Source organism: Mastigoproctus giganteus, chromosome 12, assembly GCF_048544385.1.
Source record: "Mastigoproctus giganteus isolate SK-2022 chromosome 12, ASM4854438v1, whole genome shotgun sequence".
Classification (NCBI taxonomy): domain Eukaryota; kingdom Metazoa; phylum Arthropoda; class Arachnida; order Uropygi; family Thelyphonidae; genus Mastigoproctus; species Mastigoproctus giganteus.
Window position 1 is genome coordinate 24,357,440 of NC_143586.1, and position 21,907 is coordinate 24,379,346.

General features: G+C 36.3%; 1 protein-coding gene across 1 annotated transcript in view; it reads right to left on the reverse strand.

The window, feature by feature from the left end:
* Positions 1-21,907, reverse strand: part of l(2)41Ab (lethal (2) 41Ab) — a 142,875-nt gene that overhangs the window by 61,170 nt on the left and 59,798 nt on the right. Inside the window, exon 9 of the mRNA XM_090386656.1 lies at positions 8,587-8,830. Within this exon, the coding sequence (XP_090242782.1) occupies positions 8,587-8,830 (244 nt within the window). The remainder of the gene's footprint in view (positions 1-8,586; positions 8,831-21,907) is intronic.

Here is a 21,907-nt window from a genome sequence, read left to right on the forward strand (position 1 = left end):
GCAGTCAGATATTACGTTCCCTGACTAGTGCAGACAGGCTGCCAGGACAGCTCATGGGGTTTTCTCAATGATATACAGGAATTTTTCTAGCAGGGATAAGGAGGTGATTTTACCATTGTATAAGGCAATGGTCAGGCCACATCTTGAGTACCACAAGTCTGGAGGAAGAACTGCCGGAATGAGTACAGAGAAGGGCAATGAGATTGGTGAGGGGGAACAAAAGGGTGCTCTTACCAAGAAAAGCTTCGATTATGCAAACTGAAGCACTGGAGACTAGGCACCTGTAAGGTGATCTAATTGCTGTTTTGAATGGTTTGAGCATTGAGCAAACTCAATGCTGATGTGATTCTTCCTCTTACTCAGATTATGCACGAGGGATCATAAATTCAAGTTGAGAAAGGCCAGTTACAGAATAGATGTGTGGAAGTTTGCCTTTAGCCAACAAGTGGTTGACTGCTGGAACAAACTTCCATCTGTTGTTGTGTAAGTTGATAGCTTAAATTGTCAAGGAAGAACTAGACAAAAATTCACAATTGGTGAGAATGGATTAAGTGGAATAGGAAATTATTATTATTATTTTTTTTTTTTTTTGGCTGATGCTGTATAAGCTTGCTTTCATGCATCATATGCTAATGCTAATCTTTATGTTATTCATATTTCCAATGCACAGTGAGTGCATTGGAAATATGACTATTTTAAAAGGCTTTTTTGACTATTTTAAAAGGCAGGTTCGTCCAAGAACAACTTCTACATATCAAAATGGTATTTAAGGTTTATTTTAAAATCGATGGTAATACAATTCTTATGCACTTCCTTAAAGAGTCCAATTTTTCTACAATTTAATTTTTAAGTGAACAAATGGAACAAAGGATGAGAAATCCGATCACTATTATTAATGGTAAATAATAAAAGGAAGCAAATGAAATTTATATAGAGAAGTAATGGAAATCTAAGTTGCTATGCTAAACTACAAATATCAATCACAAAAAGGGGAAAAAATTTATCAATAACTAGAAGTTACAGACTAACTAAAAGCAGTGAAATATATCAATACCAGTTAATTTTGAGATATTAAACCCAAACAAATTTTGGTAGCCAGAATTATATGTATTGTATCAAATTTTATTTTCTCTTGGCTAATGCCCAATTCCATCCTTCTTGAAAAATAAATTTATATTTCCATTTAGTTTGTTATTCTTTTATACATAAGACTACTAAATTAAGTCTAAACTGTGATCTGAGAGACAACCAGTATTGCAGCAACTGAGTGAAATCCTAAAAAATCCAAATATTTGAATGGTCTACCATTTCTGAATGGAGAAAATGGCAGTGAATTGCTTTTCATGCAAGATTGGGGTTCCACCATATTTTGCATTATCTGTTCATGACTTGCATGATAATCACTTTGCCAGATTGTCATTGAGGTCAACAGAACCCCCCCCCCCCCAAATACAGATCTTGTATCGTGTAACTTCTTTCTGTAGGATTGGCCAAAATAAGCAGTTTAAAAATCAAAAAATCTGTTTGAATTTTGATAAACTTGAAATCAAGTTTGTGCTGTTTTTGGTAATGTACCAGATGATTTCTTTATAAAATCCATTGAACACATACCAGTATAGGTTACAGAAGTGTGTGTGGACAATGCTGGAGCTTATATGGAATTTTAACTGTGTTATAAAGCAAGTGATAACAAATACAAGGTATGTCCAAAAAGTTCCAGGATTCTTTTTTTAATCGGTAACTATTCATGTATGTGTGAAGTGTCACTTCCTACTTCCATGCAAATTCTTACACATACAGATTGGAGTAGTCAGCCGTTTTTGTATCCAGTTCCTCTGTTACTTCGTCACAGTAGCATCAGACTGGTTAAACAAGATAACCCCTTAACAAATCCATGCTGTGACTACAATATAAGGTGCTTCCATAGCCAGGACATCTAGAAATGGGAGGGTCCCAGCTGTTTCCACCTCCGAGGTAAATTGTATAAATGGGGAGAAGCTATTAAGTAAGTTGAGCACTTCATCCTCCTTCCGTTTTTTATAATGGTAAACGTATCGCTTCCACTCGTGTATGGGGAAATCCAATATTTCACCAACTGGTGAAAAATCCTAGTTTCTAGTTCCTCCATGGCTAAATTAGCCACAATGGCACTAATGGGGGAACCCATATCCGTGCCATGGACCTGTTTATACATAACATTTTGAAAAATCATGGTAGTGCTAGCGAGGCAGAACTCCACACCTTTACAGATATCATCGATACTTAATAGACATCTGGCACTTAAAGTATCATCCTGTTCTAAAGCTAATTTTACACAACGCACCCCATGTCTTAAGGGGATACACGTGAACAAAGGTACTACATCAAAGGAGATCATGAGTTCATCTTCCCTTATAAACTGATTTCTTATAAAATTTACAAATTCCTTGCTGTCCTTAATTACCAAACTAGAGCGTCCCACTATAGGAGAAATAATTCTGGCTAGAAATTCAGATAAGGCATAGGTAGGACTGCCCACAAAGGATACTATTGGTCTCAGCGGAACACCCACTTTATGTGTCTTTGGGAGGCCATAAAACCGGGGTATTCAGCATCCTGAGGCATGTAAAGTCCAGTAAACTTCTTTAGATATTTTACCTGCCTTATGCCAGCCCTGTATAATACTATTAACTTGCCTTTCCAAACTAGCTAACGGATTTCATCTTATATACGTTGGTATCTTGTAAAAGATCTAAGGCTTTTGTACAATAATCTTCTTTGTTCAGTATAACTGTAGATCTATCTTTGTCAGCAGGTACCTTTGTCATTCGTGCCTATGCCTAAGATTAGAGTGTGCCGTCCTGGCCTGGCTCAAGATCGTAGCTATCCTAACTCGTATTTCATCAGCCTGGATCACAGGTAACTTGTTAATAGCTTTCTCTACCCCCATAGCTATCTCTGCAATGGGAGGCTTAGAAGGTACTAGAGCAAACTTTGGACCCAGGCTCAATACTTTTTCCTGTTCTTTAGTAAACTGTTTGCCACTTAAGTTATGAATAAAGTTACCAATATCCTTATTGCGTACAACCACCAATTCCTCAAGCAACCTATTGAATTTATTAATTTGTCTGTGCTTGTAAATGTCCACAACCCTGGTTGCTTTATCTGTCACTAACCTCAAAATCAGTTGCGCAATGCACCGAGGTTAGATTACTGCTAATATATTCTAACATCAATCCAATACGTCTTCTAATACTCCTCAGATCGTTATGCAACTTGGAAATCCAAATACTTAAAACTTTTCTTTGATAGAGCTTGGTAACTCTCACCAAGTAATCGTCATTAAATGGCATTCTAACCCGAAAGCCACGTGTTACCAACTCATGTGTTTTACATCGATGAGCAAATCTCAGGTGCTGCCTCTGTTTAGCTTCTGTTATGCTAATTTTCTGGAACTCGCGGATGTATCGAAGCATCAAATGGCCATAATTATTCAATATATCTTCAAAAACCGCTTGGCTGGTGTTTGAGTAATTATTTCAATATGGAATTACCCAGCCCCATAGGCCTTTTTGAAGATATACTGAATAATTATGTATGCATTTACATCCCCTGTTTGAGGCGGTTGTCCTCAGAAGTGATGATCGATTTCGTATGGCACGCTCCCAAGCCACTTCCGTTTCCGGTGCGCAAGTAGGAAATGCTGACTATGTGCCTGGTGAATCACGTGTTTGAGTGCCATGGGCCTGTTACTTAAGGATGTGTCGTGCCAGTAATAGTACACTGTTGAGAAAGGAGACAGCGATCTCCGAAAGCTTCGGTATTTTAGCATTGTTTTTAATTGTTTTAACCTATTTTATTGTATTAATTGTAATAGTCTAGTTTAACCGATATTTGTATCATATTTCTTTTATTTTATTATATTTTATAGTAAAATTTTAACCGCTTGGCTGGTGTTTGAGTGTAATTATTTCAAAATCAACTACAAATGCCTTGTTTACTTTTAACTTCAACAGCTTCTCTTCCACTTTCTTCTCAGTTATTGCAAAATCATTTAGCTCCTTGTCAGAATTTGATACACTTCTAGCATCTCCATCCCTAAAAATTCCTCACTGTGTGAATATAAATGCAAAATATCTATTCAGTTTGTGAGCAACCTGAATAGGATCATCAATAGTTAAACCATTCATATCTAGTGGATTAATGTGATTCATCCCTTCCTTCGAATGTTTATATTAGTAAAGAAATATTTGTTAATTTTCTTTGTATTCTTTGCCAGAGACATTTTGCAATCTACCTTATATTGCCTAACCTCCTTTGTGACATGATTGCAGACTAGTTTATATCTAATATAAGTTTTTGTATCATCTGATAATTCATAAGCATCCCATGCATTTTTCTTCTCTGTCACAAATCTCATCAGTTTATCTGGCAACCATTTAGGTCTAGACATTGAACTGTATCTCTTTTAACTGTATAAAAAGCCTAACAGCTTCTACAAATGCAGTGCTGAATGCTTCCCATTTAGAATTTGTTGTTGGTAATATCATAAGATGGTCTCACTGACTAATTTAAAAACTGTCTTGAGACTAAACAGTCACCTTTACAAAAACAAAAGCACAACCCTTTACCTTTGACAGTAGTTACATCTTTAAGTAAATCCCACATCAACAACACTGTGATCACTGCCACCTATTGGTTCCTTTATCTGTAGATTCTTAATGCATGAAGAGTCACTGCTGATAATCAAATCAAGAGTATTGTTTTCTCTCACTGCCTCTCTAACATGCTGGTTTAGAAAAGAGTCATCCAACATATCCACAAAGTCCTGTGTGAGTTTGCTACTGTGTGAGTTATCAAACCACAAGTTCCAGTTAATATTTAGAAAGTTAAAATCCCCAGTTATAAGACATTCTAATTTGCTGGCCACTGTATTTGTTTGTATAGTCATTTGTTATACCCATTGCAACCATTAAACCTATAACAAATTCCTTTCATTTTTGTTTTTTTGCAGTGCTTGTTATACTAAACTGACTTAACATTGCACTGGCCACCTAAGTCAACTGGACGCACTGCCTTAGATTCTATGTGCTTCATAAACAAGAGCATTATCCTTCCCCCTCCTGTCCTTTCTGCACACATTGTACTCCCCATATCCAAATTCTGTATCCCTTAGATCTGAGTGACACCATGTCTCCGATACTCCTACAATGCCTGAATTTGATGACTTAACCAGCTTCAAATTCATGAAAAACTACTTTTATGCACAAGCATTAGTATACATTCAAGCATAGACCTGTTTTTAGTAACAGGTGCATCTATCTAACAGACCTCGTAATCTCTGACACTTTGCCTTTCAGGATGTGATAGAAGCAGTGCAAGAATCACTTTCACCTCTGCTTGCAGCTACCATTAATCTATTAGTCTGTGTATCTCCCCACAGGCTATCCAGTTTTACAACCTGCCTTACATTGCCTTCATAGAATCAGTAAATATTCTTGCACACCTTCTATTGAAGTGCATTCCATCTTTGTAAAAAATAGTCTCTCTTGTTAACAAGCAGAGACCACACTGAGAAAAATTCTACCACATGAGCCATGCACAATCACTCCTTAGTTAAACTGACTGACAAGAACTCTCATCATGTACTCCCTATATCATGTCTGGACAGAATTGCAGATACTTTCATATTTAATCCTCACTTGTGACCTTTTCCCCGACATTGCCCTGTACTTGAAGAACTCTTAGAAGAAGAAGAAGAACTCTTTATTACATACAAAACGCACATGCCGTACACAATATCCTTCATGGCTACAAGCCAGGGGTTAATCCTTGTTAATCCTTAGGCTCTCCTACTCATTAATCCTTGTTAACCACTTGCTAATCCTTAGGCTCTCCTACTCTTAATATCATTAGCTCAAAGTGCACAACAATATCGCCTTTTTTTTCCCTTAAAAGATGATAGCTGCTCTACAATGCCATCAGCTTTAGCCTCTGGCAGACATACCCTAGTCTAATTCCACCTGTCCTTTTTACACAGCAATATGTCACCCCTTTAGTTTAGAAGCAATAAGATTTTAAAAACTGGGATGGAATTATCAGACAGACTGTGCATAGATAAGTGAAAAAAAAAAAATGCAGAATTTCTTTTGCTCTGATTTTAACAAAATTTGGATTGACTCAACAAATCTTTAGGTGCTTTACACATTTGTGAAAGCACCTAAACATCAGCAATTCTGTGTCTTAAGGATTCTTCTTGTCTTATCTTTATGTTGCATTCCTGATTTAGCTTTCAGAAATACAGAATGGTTCCTGTGAATCCTATTATTGCTTAGATATTGTGTTCTCTCTCTCTCTCTCTCTCTCTCTCTCTCTCTCTCTCTCTCTCTCTCTCTCTCTCTCTGTCCAAGATGTATATCATTAAAGTATCAAATAAATTTTTGAGCACCTCGTATTTATGTTTTCCATATTCACTGGCAGTTACTGTTGTTCTCTGATATGTCATTCCAAGTGATCCCAGAGGTTTGTTCTAGATAAAATCACATCAGAAGTGTTAATAATAAAATAAGTGAGTATAATGTGAAGTGGTGCTCTTTTATCATATTATTTTGATGCAAATATTTATATAAAACCTTGTGCTTTTACCAATTTATTGTGAATGGCTAATGCAGTCCAATACTAGAGATTAGGTATACACATAATGTACCCTGCATCCAATCAGAAGCTTTCCTTCCATTTAAGAGTTAATACATCAAGATACCAATGTCAATGAGGAGTGAAACAGTTTTTTTTTTTTTTACTAGTACAATAAAAGACTGGATTTCAACAAAACAGAAGGAATCTAATTTGATATAATATTTAGGTGAGAGAGAGAGAGAGAGAATATATATATTAATTCTGCTAAAAATGAAAGAGAACAAAGTTACAGTTATAAATATAAACATGAAACTAATAGTCACTTCCATTTTCCAGTCAGGAAACCATTTTTATGTGTTTTTTATGCACACATTAATATGTATAAATATAGTGCAAGCACATCAGAAATACATAGCTATATCTGAAAAAATCAGAATATTAGTAAAACGGCATCGTTTTAAGTTATATCTCATATTGTGAATACCTTCACAACGAGTTGCCATGATATTGCACTACTTCAAATAAGTAATGCTTCACCTAAGAAGAAGACTAATGTTACTTATTCTCAGATGGATACCACCACCCGACGGCATCATTTCAGGGCTATTTGGCTCTTCATCGGTGGGTGGGTAGGTACCCAAGTGATAATGATACACCATCAGGCATCTCTCATATTGTGGAATTATACTTCAAAACTGTTTTACCATCATTGCATCACTCAGGTACCTACCCACCCACCGAAGAAGGGCTAAATAGCCCTGAAACGGTGCCGGCTGGGTGGTGGTATCCATATGAGAATAAGTAACATTAGTCTTCTCTTTAGGTGAAGCGTTACTTATTCGAAGTAGTGCAATATCATGGCAACTCATTGTGAAGGTATTCACAATATGAGATATAACTTAAAACGATGCCATTTTACTAATATTTCTGATTTATTCAGATATAGCTATGTGTTTCTGATGCGCTTGCACTATATTCATACATAGTCTAGACTCTCCCATAGATTGGGGCTTATGCCCTAAACGCTTTAGTGTTTTTTATCACATATTAATGTGATAAAAAAAGAATAATACTTGAAGCAAGAAACCATTTTATATCAATAATCATAATAATAGAAACAAAAAACACATTTGTACAACAATTAAACATAAAAAATGAGGAACTACTTTCCGTAGGATACACCTCTACTACGGAAAGTTGTTAACATTAGCTGCTGTGCCAATTTCACACTACAAGTGTGTGCAATGTGTTGTTTATGACAATAAAACTGGCACATTGAAGCTAAAGGCAAAAACAATAAATATTAACACCTGACCTGACAGGTTCTTTGCATTCTTATCCAGGTAAATAATAATTTTTCACTTCCAAAGATTCAAGAATTTTATTCAAAATGTTTTGAAAAAAATCATCTTGAATAAAAGTGTGACTATATTTAGGAATTTAGAAAAATAACTTAGATCTTCAATCATTAATTAACAATTAATGTGCAAAAGATAATTTTGAAGGTCACTGTCAGGTCCTGGTAACTGCTGCTGCTGGGGTCTCAAAGATTATTACAGGACCAGTACTATGACACTAAAACATTGCCCACATAAGAACACTATCCACAGACTCCATATCCATAGGTGTTCATACTGGTAATATGTGACAATTTAAGTTTAAATTAATTTAGACTAAAACAACTCAAGGAAGGAACTCAACAAAAAACTAAAAGCATTTTAAAGAATAGTGAAATGAAATTTTGGATTCCCAAAATGTATCCAGCATTGGCAGAATCATTGAAAATCATGTATTATCTCACAATGCAGCTACTTTGAAGGGGTCATATTCCATGGTATTCCCCCACCCCCAAGTACTTCCAAAAATTTCTAAACTGTAAGTTATTACAGGCTGGAAAATTTTGGGACATACCTCAGAGATTTGCAACTCACAACATTCTCAACTTTCCACTATCACCATTTGAAAACTTACTGCATCTAATGACTGAAGATTTTTATCTGTTTCTTGAACTGTTCGATCATAAAAGGCATACTGCTGCTGGAGCATATCTTGACGTGCAATGCTCTGTTCCATGACTTTCTGAAGGCGAGCAACTTCAGCTTCTCGATGATGAAGTAACAGTATGAGTTTTTCATTTCTTTCTAGTTCTTGCCGGATAGATTTTTTGTAACCAAGTACATCAGCTTGTAAAGTTTGCAACTTTTCATGTTGATCTCTGAAGTTTCAACAGAAATGGAATTTATTGTTAAACATGTTATTTAATCATATATATAAAAAATAGTACACATGCTTTTCAACAATTATTAATAATATTTAGCAAGTATACAAATATTCTACCAACATGCATTTGTAACTGAATAACAATAAGGGTAGGTATTCTGCTCAAAAGGTAGGTCTTTAATCCTGGGGATTTATACAGGTGACGTACATTGGTTTCCCACTGTCTTCCACACCTGTGTGTGTGTGTGTGTGTATGAGTCCGTAGCTGCCTGTGTTTGGAGCCAGTTTGCCAGTTTTCAGGTAGAGGGGAAAACCCCAGAATAACTCACAGACAAAAATTCCTCATCTCTACTTGAAAACGATTAACTTAAATTTGAGTCAGAAAGGCATAAATTCATCTAGTCTAGACAGGACTGAAATCTGAACCATTCCAGACAAGTCATTTATGTTTTACTTTTAGATATCAAATAATTGCATGTGTAGCAGTGAATTATTCCATAATATATATATTCCAAAAAGAAAAAAGTTAAAAAAAAAAAAAAGCCTAAAAATGAAAATTGGCACTTATTATTGTTGCAAAATGTAACAGATTATAGAGAATCTCTAAAAGTTTCCTCTCTCACATGGAAAACTCACATGGAAGACTGATTCGATAGGCCATTTCTTACCATACGTTTGCCAGTAATCTGTAGTAAATGATGTCACTGCCTCAGTAATCTTGCATTTCAAATCAGAAATTCATGTTAGAACAAACAGCATCTTTTATACAGTCTCACAAAAAGAAGCCACATGACATTAAGTTTAGAAATTTGGAGTGACCAGGAACACCACATCACATAACCATGATACCTTATCCCATCCATTTTTGAGGTAGTGTTTATTGGGATATTCTTGCTCATCTACATGAAGTTGAGACATAAGCCAATTATTCAACACATCTAGGAAAATGTTCCCTTTGATTATCTTTTCCATACATTTTCTGGTGTGAAATGGCACAAAACACATTTATATATGAGGATTACTATTTGTGCTTGATCACTTGGTTAGAATTTTCAGAATTCTACACCCAAATGTTGCATCAGTTAACCTTCCCACTCAAGTGAAAAGTGACTTTACCACTTTTCAAGCCATACTGTAATGCTAAACTATACTCCTCTAATTTTTTCACAATAATTCTAAACAACTACCTGCATGGTCACAAGAATGAAAAAAAAAAAAAAAAAAAACAGAAAAAACTTAATACTTAAATACACAAAGTATAATCTATATAATATTGGTGTAAACACACCATAGAGAACTCTTAAACAAAAAACTACATTAGTAGTTTGAAGGGCATCACTTTATCTGTATCTCATATTGTGCTGTTCCTTCATGAGTTGCCATGTATTGCACTACCTCGAATAAGTAACACTTCACTAAAAGAGAAGACTATTGTTACTTATTCTCAGTGGGCACCACCACCACTCAGACGGCACTGTTTCAAGGCTTGTTTGTATATGTGTGGGATAATAACTCTACTATCCACTTGTCCCTATTACACTTAGAAAAGCAAAAAGTAGAGGGAAAGTTATAGTAGGAGTGGAAGAAGAAAAGAAATGGTGTAGAAGAATGAAAGGGATAGTAACTCCTTCAACACTCAAAAACTCATAAATTCCTCAAATAGGCAACGCTTCCCCAGTAGAGAAGACTGTTGTTACCTATTCTTGGAAACTAAGTGAACATCAAGCTCCCCCTGGTGGCCATTTCAAGGCTTGTTGGGCAGGTACCCTGGTATTGCAGACATAACAATCTAGTTGCGAAGATAATACCACAATATGAGAGATGCCAGAAGGTGTATGTGATAATATTTAAGTAAAATTAAATGCAACAAGGCATCATATCTTTAAGAGTATAATAATCTATATAATATTGGTGTAAACACACCATAGAGAACTGTTAAGCAAAAAGTCTTCTCTTTTAGTGAAGCGTTACTTATTCGAGATAGTGCAATATATGGCAACTTGTTGTGAAGGAAGAGAACAATATGAGATACAGATAAAATGATGCGCTTTAAACTACTAATGTAGTTTTTTGCTTAGGAATTTTCTATGGTGTGTTTACACCAATATTATATAGATTATTATACTCTTAAATATATATGATGTCTTGTTGCATTTAATATTACTTAAACATAAAGTATAAATACACGAAAAATACCTCTGCATATGTTGTTTTTCTTATTTGAGCCATACAAACCAAGACTTTGTAACAGAAAATTAATACCTATTATTACTACTTATCCATTAAAGGGGGGGAATGCGGGAGGGTTTGGTTTTTTTTTTTTTTTTTTTAGTGGATAGATTTCTCATACAGAAATCTTTGCCTTCACAATAAGTTTGAACAACCATCTTTCATGTCCATTCAAGGAATGAACATGAAAGATGGTTGTTAAAATCCAGCCTCATATACTGTTACAAGTACACTGGACAGTGGGTTGGACAAACTATTCATGCTTGGCACTATAATTTTTTAAAATCTAAAAAAAAAGTTTAAAAATCTTCATACGTATGTATAAACCGTATGTATATATATAAACCTTCATATGTATTTCTTAAAAATTACAGCTTATTAAAATCCAGTCCTTATGTAACAATATATGGTCTCATATACTGTTACAAGTACACTGGACAGAGGGTTGGACAACCATTCATGTTTGACTATAATATTTTAAAATCTCAAACAAAAAAAAAAAAAAAAAAATTTAAAACCTAATATGAAAGGCAGTTAAATTTTTTTTTAAAACTCTATTATTTTATGACATTATTAATCTATTCATTTTATAAATTTATTGATATTTTATTAAATTTTGTTATGTAATAAAATAATCATTCAGTTTAGTACCAAACATCATTGTCTCTAGCATGGCTATTACACAAACGAATGGTATTATATTGTGGAGAATAAGATTATTTTAGAAAAGCCCAAAGAAATTCAACATAAATCTTTGTGTTATGCTGACACTGACTCTTTGATGGTAATTTAATTTTTATATTTAACAAGTCTGAAATCCACTACAGAGATAACAAATGTTCTCATTATTAGACATCAGGAAAGAATTTTCATCTTTGTCTTTAGCATTAGCAAAGGCACATGATGCAAGAAAGCAAGCGTATATGGCGTCAGCCAAAAAAAAAAAAAAAAAAAAAAAATCTAATTTCACCCATCCACTCGTTCCAAATGTTTGTATAGTTCTACCTTGAATCTATTTAAACTATCAACTTCTACAATGACAGATGGAAGTTTGTTCCAGCAATCAACCACACGCTGGCTAAAGGCAAACTTCCACACATCTATCCTACAACTGTCTTTCCTCAATTTGAATTTATTATTCTGATCAGCACTCAGCATGCACAAGGTGTCTCCATAACCAGGTGGGCAGGAGCAGCAGTGAGTAGCACACGCTTCTTGATTAGACTTAGACCGGGGTTCGAGCCCATGACCACCAAATACGGAGGATGCGGAAAGTCGGGGAATGACCACCACATATACCCAGAGCAATATGGCCTTAGCTGCTAATGCTCCTAAAAAACCAAATAACAACAACCACATGCGGAAACCATACACCTCAAACAGATCACCTCACATGTGCCTAGTCTCCAGACACTGTAATTTGAAAAACTTAAGCCTTTCTTTGTATGAGCAACCCTTTGTTCCATTCACTAATCTTGTTGCCCTTCTCTGCACTCACTGCAGCAGCTCTACATCTTTCCTAAAATGAGGCCTCCAGGCCTGTGTACAGCACTCAGCATGCACTTAAGGTGTAAAGTACTTAAGTACTTAAAGCACTTAAAGTACTTAAGGTGTGGCCTGACCATTGCCTTATACAAGGGGATAATCACCTCCTTATCTCTGCTAGAAGGTCTTCATCATATGGTAACCCATCAATTATAATCAAAGTTTAAACGGCAATTTTTAGCCCCAGAGCACGTGTTATATTCATACAGCACTCCTAGATAGACACATATGTACAATGTTATTATTCTTTATTCTCTGACATAAAAAGTTTAATTTATCTTTAAGTTTAATTACATATTGTGATTTTTAAAAATATAATTATGTTATTTTAATCATACTGTTTATTAATATAACTGTATGCAATTTTTTTCCAAAAATAAAAATTATTTCAGTGTAATTTCAGAATATAAAACTATACAAAAACTGTTTTCGAATTATTTCAGTATAATTTCAGAATATAACTATACAGAAACTGTTTTTGAACTACTTTATTAAAATGAAATAACTAAACTTGACTAGAAATTGAAAACCATTTTTTTCTTATAATGCAAAATGAGCTATTGTATAACCATTGCCAAATATCACTGAACAATGCTCTTTTAACTGTGACTGAGCCTTCAAAAACTGTATAATAATCTACTGTTATAGTACCAATATATTCCAATGTTTGGAAGTTTTCCTACATAGTTTTGTAGTAGTGTAATCAATATCAGAAGAGTCCAATAAACTATAATTAATAGCAGTACAAACAGTTTTAATAAGATTAACTTATCTCACGGTAAGTAACATAATATTAAAGAGCATAGTTTGTAGTGCCATTAAATAAGCAGGATTAGTGTAAAGTTATTCTTTTCGATCTCTTAGTTTTGTGTGTTTTTAAATTAAATTTAAACTAACATCATGCCTCACACTAGAGCAGGGATTCTCAATGGGTGCGATATTTTTTTTTTTTTTTTTTTATATGAACCCCAAACACGAGAGGTATTAGAACCTATAGTACTTAGTACCGTGCTTGGGTTTGAGGTTAAGAAGACGAAAGAAGATATTTGTTGACATTGGACTTGAACTTCTGTAGATTGTAATTTTCAGGAAATACATATGAAGGAAGGTTGTTCCAGAAAACGGCAGTTGAATGAATAAATGAGGAAGATGAAAAGTTGATTCTGTGGGTTTGAAGTTGGACAGTAAATGGATGTTGGCTGGTGGCGGCACGTGTTCGGACTGTTTTGAAAGAGAGAGCAGGAATTATAGAAGCCAATTCAGAAGAACAGTGCCCATGGAAGTATCTGTAGAAGAGGCATGCAGCAGAAACAGTGCGTCTATGAGAAAGCGAGTGGAGAGACTCTGTTAGAGATGAATCATTAATTAACCTAACTGCCCTCTTCTGAATGGAATCAAGAAGCCGGAAAGAGGTTTTGGGGGCACCACCCCAGATATGGGAACAATATTCCATGGTAGGGCGAATTTGCGATTTATACAGAGTGAGCAGCTGTTTGGAAGAAAAGTAACGCCGAGAGCGAAAGAGAAAACCAAGTTTTTTAGATGCAGAGGAAGCAATATTTGTAATGTGCTTGTGCCAAGAGAGATTAGAAGTCAGGGTAATCCCCAAAAGAGATATATCATTTTGCCTAGAAATCGGAGTGTCACTAAAGATAAGCATAGGAGCAGAAGAATCCTTGTTGCGAGATATAAGACAAGACTGAGTTTTAGAAGGGTTGAAATCAACTAAGTTGTCTTTGCCCCACTGGAGAATTACCTGAAGATCGGCATTTAAGGAATTGGCAGCAGATTTTCGAGAACTTGAAGCTCACTGAGCAGGACAAGGTTTCTCAAAATGGAAAGTTGAATGCAATGTGCTATCATCGGCAAAACTATGGATAGGATTTCCAGTCAATGGAAGAAGGTCATTGATATACAAAAGGAAAAGAGTGGGGGAAAGAACTGAACCTTGGGGGACACCGGCATTAGTGGAGAAGTTAGAAGACAGAGAGCCATCTACCATCACCCTCAGTGAGCGATCAGACAGAAAACTGGATAACCAATTTTTTTTTTTTTTTTTATGAGAACCCCAAACACGAGAGGTATTAGAACCTATAGTACTTAGTACCGTGCTTGGGTTGGAGGTTGAGAAGACGAAAGAAGATATTTGTTGACATTGGACTTGAACTTCTGTAGATTGTAATTTTCAGGAAATACGTATGAAGGAAGGTTGTTCCAGAAAACGGCAGTTGAATGAATAAATGAGGAAGATGAAAAGTTGGTTCTGTGGGTTTGAAGTTGGACAGTAAATGGATGTTGGCTGGTGGCGGCACGTGTTCGGACTGTTTTGAAAGAGAGAGCGGGAATTATAGAAGCCAATTCAGAAGAACAGTGCCCATGGAAGTATCTGTAGAAGAGGCATGCAGCAGAAACAGTACGTCTATGAGAAAGCGAGTGAAGAGACTCTGTTAGAGTTGAATCATTAATTAACCTAACTGCCCTCTTCTGAATGGAATCAAGAAGCCTGAGAGAGGTTTTGGGGGCACCACCCCAGATGTGGGAACAATATTCCATGGCAGGGCGGATTTGCGATTTATACAGAGTGAGCAGCTGTTTGGAAGAAAAGTAACGCCGAGAGCGAAAGAGAAAACCAAGTTTTTTAGATGCAGAGGAAGCAATATTTGTAATGTGCTTGTGCCAAGAGAGATTAGAAGTCAGGGTAATCCCCAAAAGAGATATATCATTTTGCCTAGAAATCGGAGTGTCACTAAAGATAAGCATAGGAGCAGAAGAATCCTTTTTGCGAGATATAAGACAAGACTGAGTTTTAGAAGGGGTTGAAATCAACTAAGTTGTCTTTGCCCCACTGGAGAATTACCTGAAGATCGGCATTTAAGGAATTGGCAGCAGATTTTCGAGAACTTGAAGCTGATTGAGCAGGACAAGGTTTCTCAAAATGGAAAGTTGAATGCAATGTGCTATCATCGGCAAAACTATGGATAGGATTTCCAGTCAATGGAAGAAGGTCATTGATATACAAGAGGAAAAGATTGGGGGAAAGAACTGAACCTTGGGGGACACCGGCATTAGTGGAGAAGTTAGAAGACAGAGAGCCATCTACCATCACCCTCAGTGAGCGATCAGAGAGAAAACTGGATAACCAATTACTAAAAACAGTTGGCAAACCATAAGATGGAAGCTTGTTTAGAAGACCTTTATGCCAAACACGATCAAAAGCCTTTGATATGTCAAGAGCAACTACTTGTGTTTCACCGAACCTTTCCATCGAATTAGTCCATAAATGGGTAACATAAGCCAGAATATCACCAGTGGATCGACACTGACGGAATCCATACTGGCGATCGTTGATCAGACGGAAGGTTTCTAGGTAGTTTAAGAGTTGGCGGTTAATTGATTTCTCCATTACTTTAGAAAGAGTAGAAGTAATTGCAATGGGACGATAATTGGATGGGAGGGATTTGTCACCCTTTTTAGGAACTGGCTGGATATGAGCAAATTTCCAAGCAGAAGGAAAAACACCTTTGGAATAAGAAAGTGAAAAAAGGCGGCACAGAATAGGAGTAAGTTCAGGAGCACAAGTTTTGAGAACAAGTGGAGAAATACCATCAGGACCTGGAGCTTTCTTAGCATCAAGATTCATCAAAATCCTTCTGATATCCTTTTGACGGAAGACCACAGGAGGCATTGAATGGAGCGTGTTAGGAATGGTGGGAGGTGTTTTACCAAGATCATTAATACATGAGCTGGAAAAAAATGGGATGCTAGCAGGTCAGCTTTATCCTTGGCTGAAGTGACAACAGAACCATCTGGTTTGGACAGAGGTGGGAGCAGAGATGGGCAAAAGTTGCGGCCAATAGCTTTGGCAAGAGACCAGAATGCTCGGCTACCATTAGGGCAAGAAGCAAGTTTTCTACTCTTAGCCTGTTCAAACTCTAGTTTGGACTGATTAATGACTGCTTTACAATTGTTGCGAGCTTTGGTGTAGGCAGAAAATGAAACTGAAGAATTAGAAACAAGCCAATTACGATATGCAACATTCTTCTCTTGGACAGCCTTAGCACATTTATTGGAAAACTAAGGTTTAGATAAAGGACGAGATTTTAAAGTGGAGTGTGGGATAAAGGATTCCATTCCTGCAAGAATAATTTCACTGACACGATCTGAGCAAACGTTGACATCAGAAGTTTTGAAACAGTAATCCGACCAAGGAAAAGAAGAAAAGAAGTCTCGCAGGTCATCCCATTTTGCATTCTTGTAATGCCAAACAATACGAGGTTGGGAATAGCCACAAGATAAAGGTTCCATTGGAGAAGAGACAATCACCAAGTTGTGATCTGAAGTGCCTAAAGGACCTCTCACTTCAACCTTGTACTTAGAAGGGTTGTTTGTGAGAAAAAGATCAAGCGTATTGGCTGTATGATTAAAATTGTCTGGTATTCTTGTAGGTAAATGAACAATCTGTGCTAGGTCATTAGTAATTGCAAAAGCCTCAGCATCTCGACCTGCTGGGTCGGTGTGACTAGAAAATGGAAGCCAGCTGGAGTTGTGAACATTAAAATCACCAAGGAAAATTACCTCACTGTTAGGAAAGTTAGACTGGAGAAAGTCAAGTTGCAAAGAGAGGAAGTCAAAGAGCTCCAAGTGATTAGTGAAGTTGGGAGAACGGTAGAGACAACAGATGAATTTGACACAATGAGGTAGAGAGATTTTAAGCCAGAGAAGATCAAAGAGAGGAGATTCCAAATTGCCAAGTCTCTGACAGGGAATATCAGAACGGACATATGCACAAGTACCACCTTTGAGGCGAAAGGAATCATACAGCAAATAATTTGGACATCTGAGATGAGAAGTAGTTGAATCAACTGATAACTGAGATTCAGTCAGAAAAAGTACATGGGGTTTGGAAGACTGCAAGTGGAAATGGACATCGTTGAGATTGGAATTAAGACCACGTATATTTGTGAAATGAATTAGGAAGTCCTTGGGAGGTTTAGATCTTTTCGCAGATAAGCTTGCTCTATTATTTTTACAATTCATGGTGTATTCAATAGTAAGAAAAAGTGGGTGGGACATGCTGTATGAAGTAATGAAATTTTTGGATATGGCGTACATGTGGTAAGAATATACCCAGATCCTTGACATAACGTGGCCTCGACAATGCTCCCCGCATACACACTACTCGGACTCCCTCCAGTCACTATCTGGCAGAGTAGAGGTAGCAAGATTATACACTAGCTGATCCGGAAGCCTCCTAGAGAGTTACCAATAGGTTTGGTCCGGTGTACTATCTAGCGGCCGGCCTGCGAACACCGTTTTAGAGCTGTACCCTCGAAATGTAAGGAATATTGGATCTCGCCACGACATTCATCATAACCTCAAAAATCATCAATCATACTGCATGATGGAAGAGATAGGGAAGGGTTGGCCGGAACTTAGCTCTAGAGACTAAACATGGGTTCCACCACTTCAAGCCTCCAATAAGCAAAGTGGTGGTATTTCACCGGTTGATGAGAGTCATCTACCACCTAGTACTGCCTGGTAACATAGAGGGGCGGCATTCCTCCATGTGGTGTGGGCGCCACACCTCGACCCCTGCTTACGTTGGTTCACACCTGGGTGGTCACCCACCATGTACTTGTGCATGGAGGTTATACCCAGGATTACTAACAGTCCCACCATCGTGAAGGTGCAAGCAGAGGATTTGGCTGTCATAGACCGTCCGGACTTCGCCGAAATTGGGTCCACTTGACTTAAGTGTCACCCGAATATCAGTTCCATCAGCGTTTTAGACTCCCAGGTAGCAAGAACAGCTTGTCTGGCATATCTGATATTGCCCCCAAGGGGGCAAAAATTGGTTTTTGGGGGCAAAAAATCATGGATATTACAATGGTTTGTGGCCCTCAAGTTCAACCATGCTCGATGACATCTTATTCCTTAACTTCCTTCATTAATTTAATTCCCTCATAAATCTCACTGAATTAATTTCTCTCACTGGGTTTTCTTTACCCTGAGGCAATTTATTTTTAACATATAGGTATATTACACAGTATATTATACAGTATTATACACTCACTCCTAATACTATATAATATACTGTATATTATACAGTATTAGGAGTGAGTGAGTGAGTGAGAAATTTTGATAAAAGGAAGATGGTGGACGTGATTTAATTCAACCACCTTTGCTTTTCATTAAATGCCAAAGTGCTTTCAGAGATAATGTCTCCGATATTCTTGCCGTTTGTGCCTTTCCGACAGCTGTGATCTTGGCAGTGGGCATGATTTGTTTATTTATTCTTTTGTTTCATTGGTCAATATGTGAGGCATGGATGGGATGGGGAAATGTTTCAGTCTATTGTTTCTACTTTCTAAGCAACAATTAGTATTGATTTATTGATTCCTTGTAGAAATTATTTATTTTTGATCCATAGTGCTTTTGTGAGTGACATGGGCTTTGAGAGTTAAATAAAAATAGTTTATATTTTATTATTTAATTCTTTGTAGTTATTCAACCTATCATCAATCATGTCAAGTGCTGGAAAGAAAAAGTGTCAACAGTATCTGGATGAATATCTAGCTTATAGTTTCAGTGAAAGCCCATTTGACTCAAGCCAGCCTATGCATCTTATGTGTAATAGTTCTTTTTCACATGAGGCCATGAAACCATCAAGACTTTTAGATCACTTAAAAAGGAAACACCCTTATAAAGTTGGGAAACATACAGAATATTTTAAATATTTAAAACAGAATTTTGAAAAACGTAACACTGTTACTTCCTTATTTAAGAAGAACACACAAACAAGTGATTGCGTCTTATAAGGTTGGTTGGTTGTTGTTGGGTTTTTTTGGCGCAAAAGCAACTTTGGCCATATTGCGCCTCGCGTCTTATAAAATTGCAGAAATCATTGCAAAAACTGGTAGTGCTCATACAGTTGCTGAGACTGTTATACGATCTGCATTAGAGACTGTAATTTCAACAGTGATGCATCAAAATCCTTCCAGTATTTTAAAAGCATTACCATTGAGCAACAATTCAATTTGAAAATGAATCGATGAGATGTCAGTTAACATTGAAAAGCAGCTAACTGACAAACTAAAAACAAGAAAATTTTCTATTCAGATTGACGAATCCACAGTTACTGATAATAAGGCCCTTCTAATGGCATACATTCGTTATTTCGATGATGATTATAAAATTCAAGAAGAGATGTTGTTTGGCTTGTAAAATTTATAGAAACTGACTGTACTGGAGCATCCATGTTTGCTGCTGTAAAATCATGGATTGATGAAAAACAAATACCATTGGAAAATTTGGTATCCTGTTCCACTGATGGTGTGCTACGTTCATGGTTGGAAGACATTTTATAGCCCACCTAAAAGAAGTATGTCCCGAAGTGAAGTTCTTGCAATACACAGCATTGCGCACCAATATCATCTGGTTGCAAAAAATATTAGTCCAGTTCTGTCAATCTCTCAGTATAGTTATTAAAACCATTAATAAAATAATGTCACATAGCATATATGATCACCTTTTCAGAAAATTTTGTGTTGATAATGAAAAATAGTATGTGAGGCTTCTTTTACATACAGAAGTCAGATGGCTTTGAAAAGGAAACTGTCTAACAAAATTTGTAAACCTTTTTGATATGATAATTAGTTTTTTAGAAAGCAAAGGACACACACACATTTAGCAAAGGAGATCACAGCAAACACAAAAACAACTTATACTATATGGCTTGGATTTTTCAAAAACTTAATGGAGTATCACTTCAACTTCAAGGGAAATTAATTACGGTGATAGACTGCAAACGCGTATTAAAAGCCGTCACTGAAAAACTAGAAATATTTAAAAGCAATTTAATGAAAAAACAATTTCATGGTATGCAAGGGTTAGCTGAAATCAATGCTAAAATAATGTTAGAGTTAATAATAGACATTATTAATAATAAAATAATAGAGTTAGCTGAAATAATTCTTAAGATCATTGAGAATGATCTTAAGAATTATTCAGATCATTTGCATTCTTTAAAAGGTGAAATGAAAAATAGATTTTCAGATTTATTTTCTTTTGAAGTGAAGCCAGGGATGTTAGATCCAATTGGATGTGATTTTGGGTCTGTTAGTGAATAAATTCAAGAACTCATTGAATTAAAATGTTACAAAGAATGCAAATATAAATTTGAAAAAGGTGGAATGGCTGAGTTGTGGAGATCAAAAACAACTTAACTTCTTAATCCAACAAAGTGGTCTGAAATGGCCAAAGTACTGTACTTCTTTGTTTTCTTATATGGGCGAAAGCAGTTTTAGTTCAGTGAATAAAATATTAAAGGAAAGAAACAGAATTGATATATGTTCAAGAGGAGATATTAGAATTAAACTCACTAACTTCATACTGAACATTGAACTTTTAGCTAATAACCATCAGGCTCAGGGGATCCCATTGAATAAAAGGAGTAAGCATAAAGTATTATGCAAAGAAGCCTGAGGCTTAGGCTGCACCAGCCAAAAAAAAAAATTTTTTCTGAATTACTCTGAGAGAGAGAAAATCACAAGAAAAAAGAAGAATGATGATATCCAGCTCAGGACCCTGTGTGTGTGCCAAGCCCATACTCACCAGATGTGAGCCCCTTCGGTTGTTTTCTTGTTTAAAGTTTCATGGGGGCGATTAGGGAAAAAAATTGTCTAACAAAGCCCTTTAGGGGGCAATAATTAAAAAAAGGTTGAGAAACACTGCACTAGAGCAACAAAGCAAAGGGCTCAGAGTAGTGAGAATGCTTTGGTTCAGGGGAGAACATCTGAAGGTACATAGTTCTCCCTTAAATGATCGTTTCCTGTTTTTTCCTACACTAACATGTTAGAGAGGTAGCATGGGAAAGCAATACTCTTGATCTTATTATCAGCAGTGATCCTTCACGCATTAAGAATTTGCAGATAAAAGATCCACTAGGCAATGATCACGTGTTGATGTAGAATTTACTTAAAGATGTAACTGGTATCAAAGGCAAGGAAAAGGACTTTTGCTTTCATAAAGGTGACTACAGTGGTCTCAGACAGTTTTTAAATTCTAAGCAGTGGGACCAACTGATGAAGTTCCAACAGCAAATTCTTAATGGGAAGCATTCAGGGATGCAAACGTCATAGAAGCTACTAGGATTTTTATACTAACTAAGAAATAAGTTCATGGCATAGAGCTAAATGGATGCCAGATGAATCGACGAGACTCGTGGCAGAGAAGAAAAATGCATAGGATGATTATAAATTATCAGATGCCTTGATTGCAGGCTAGAAACAAACTAATC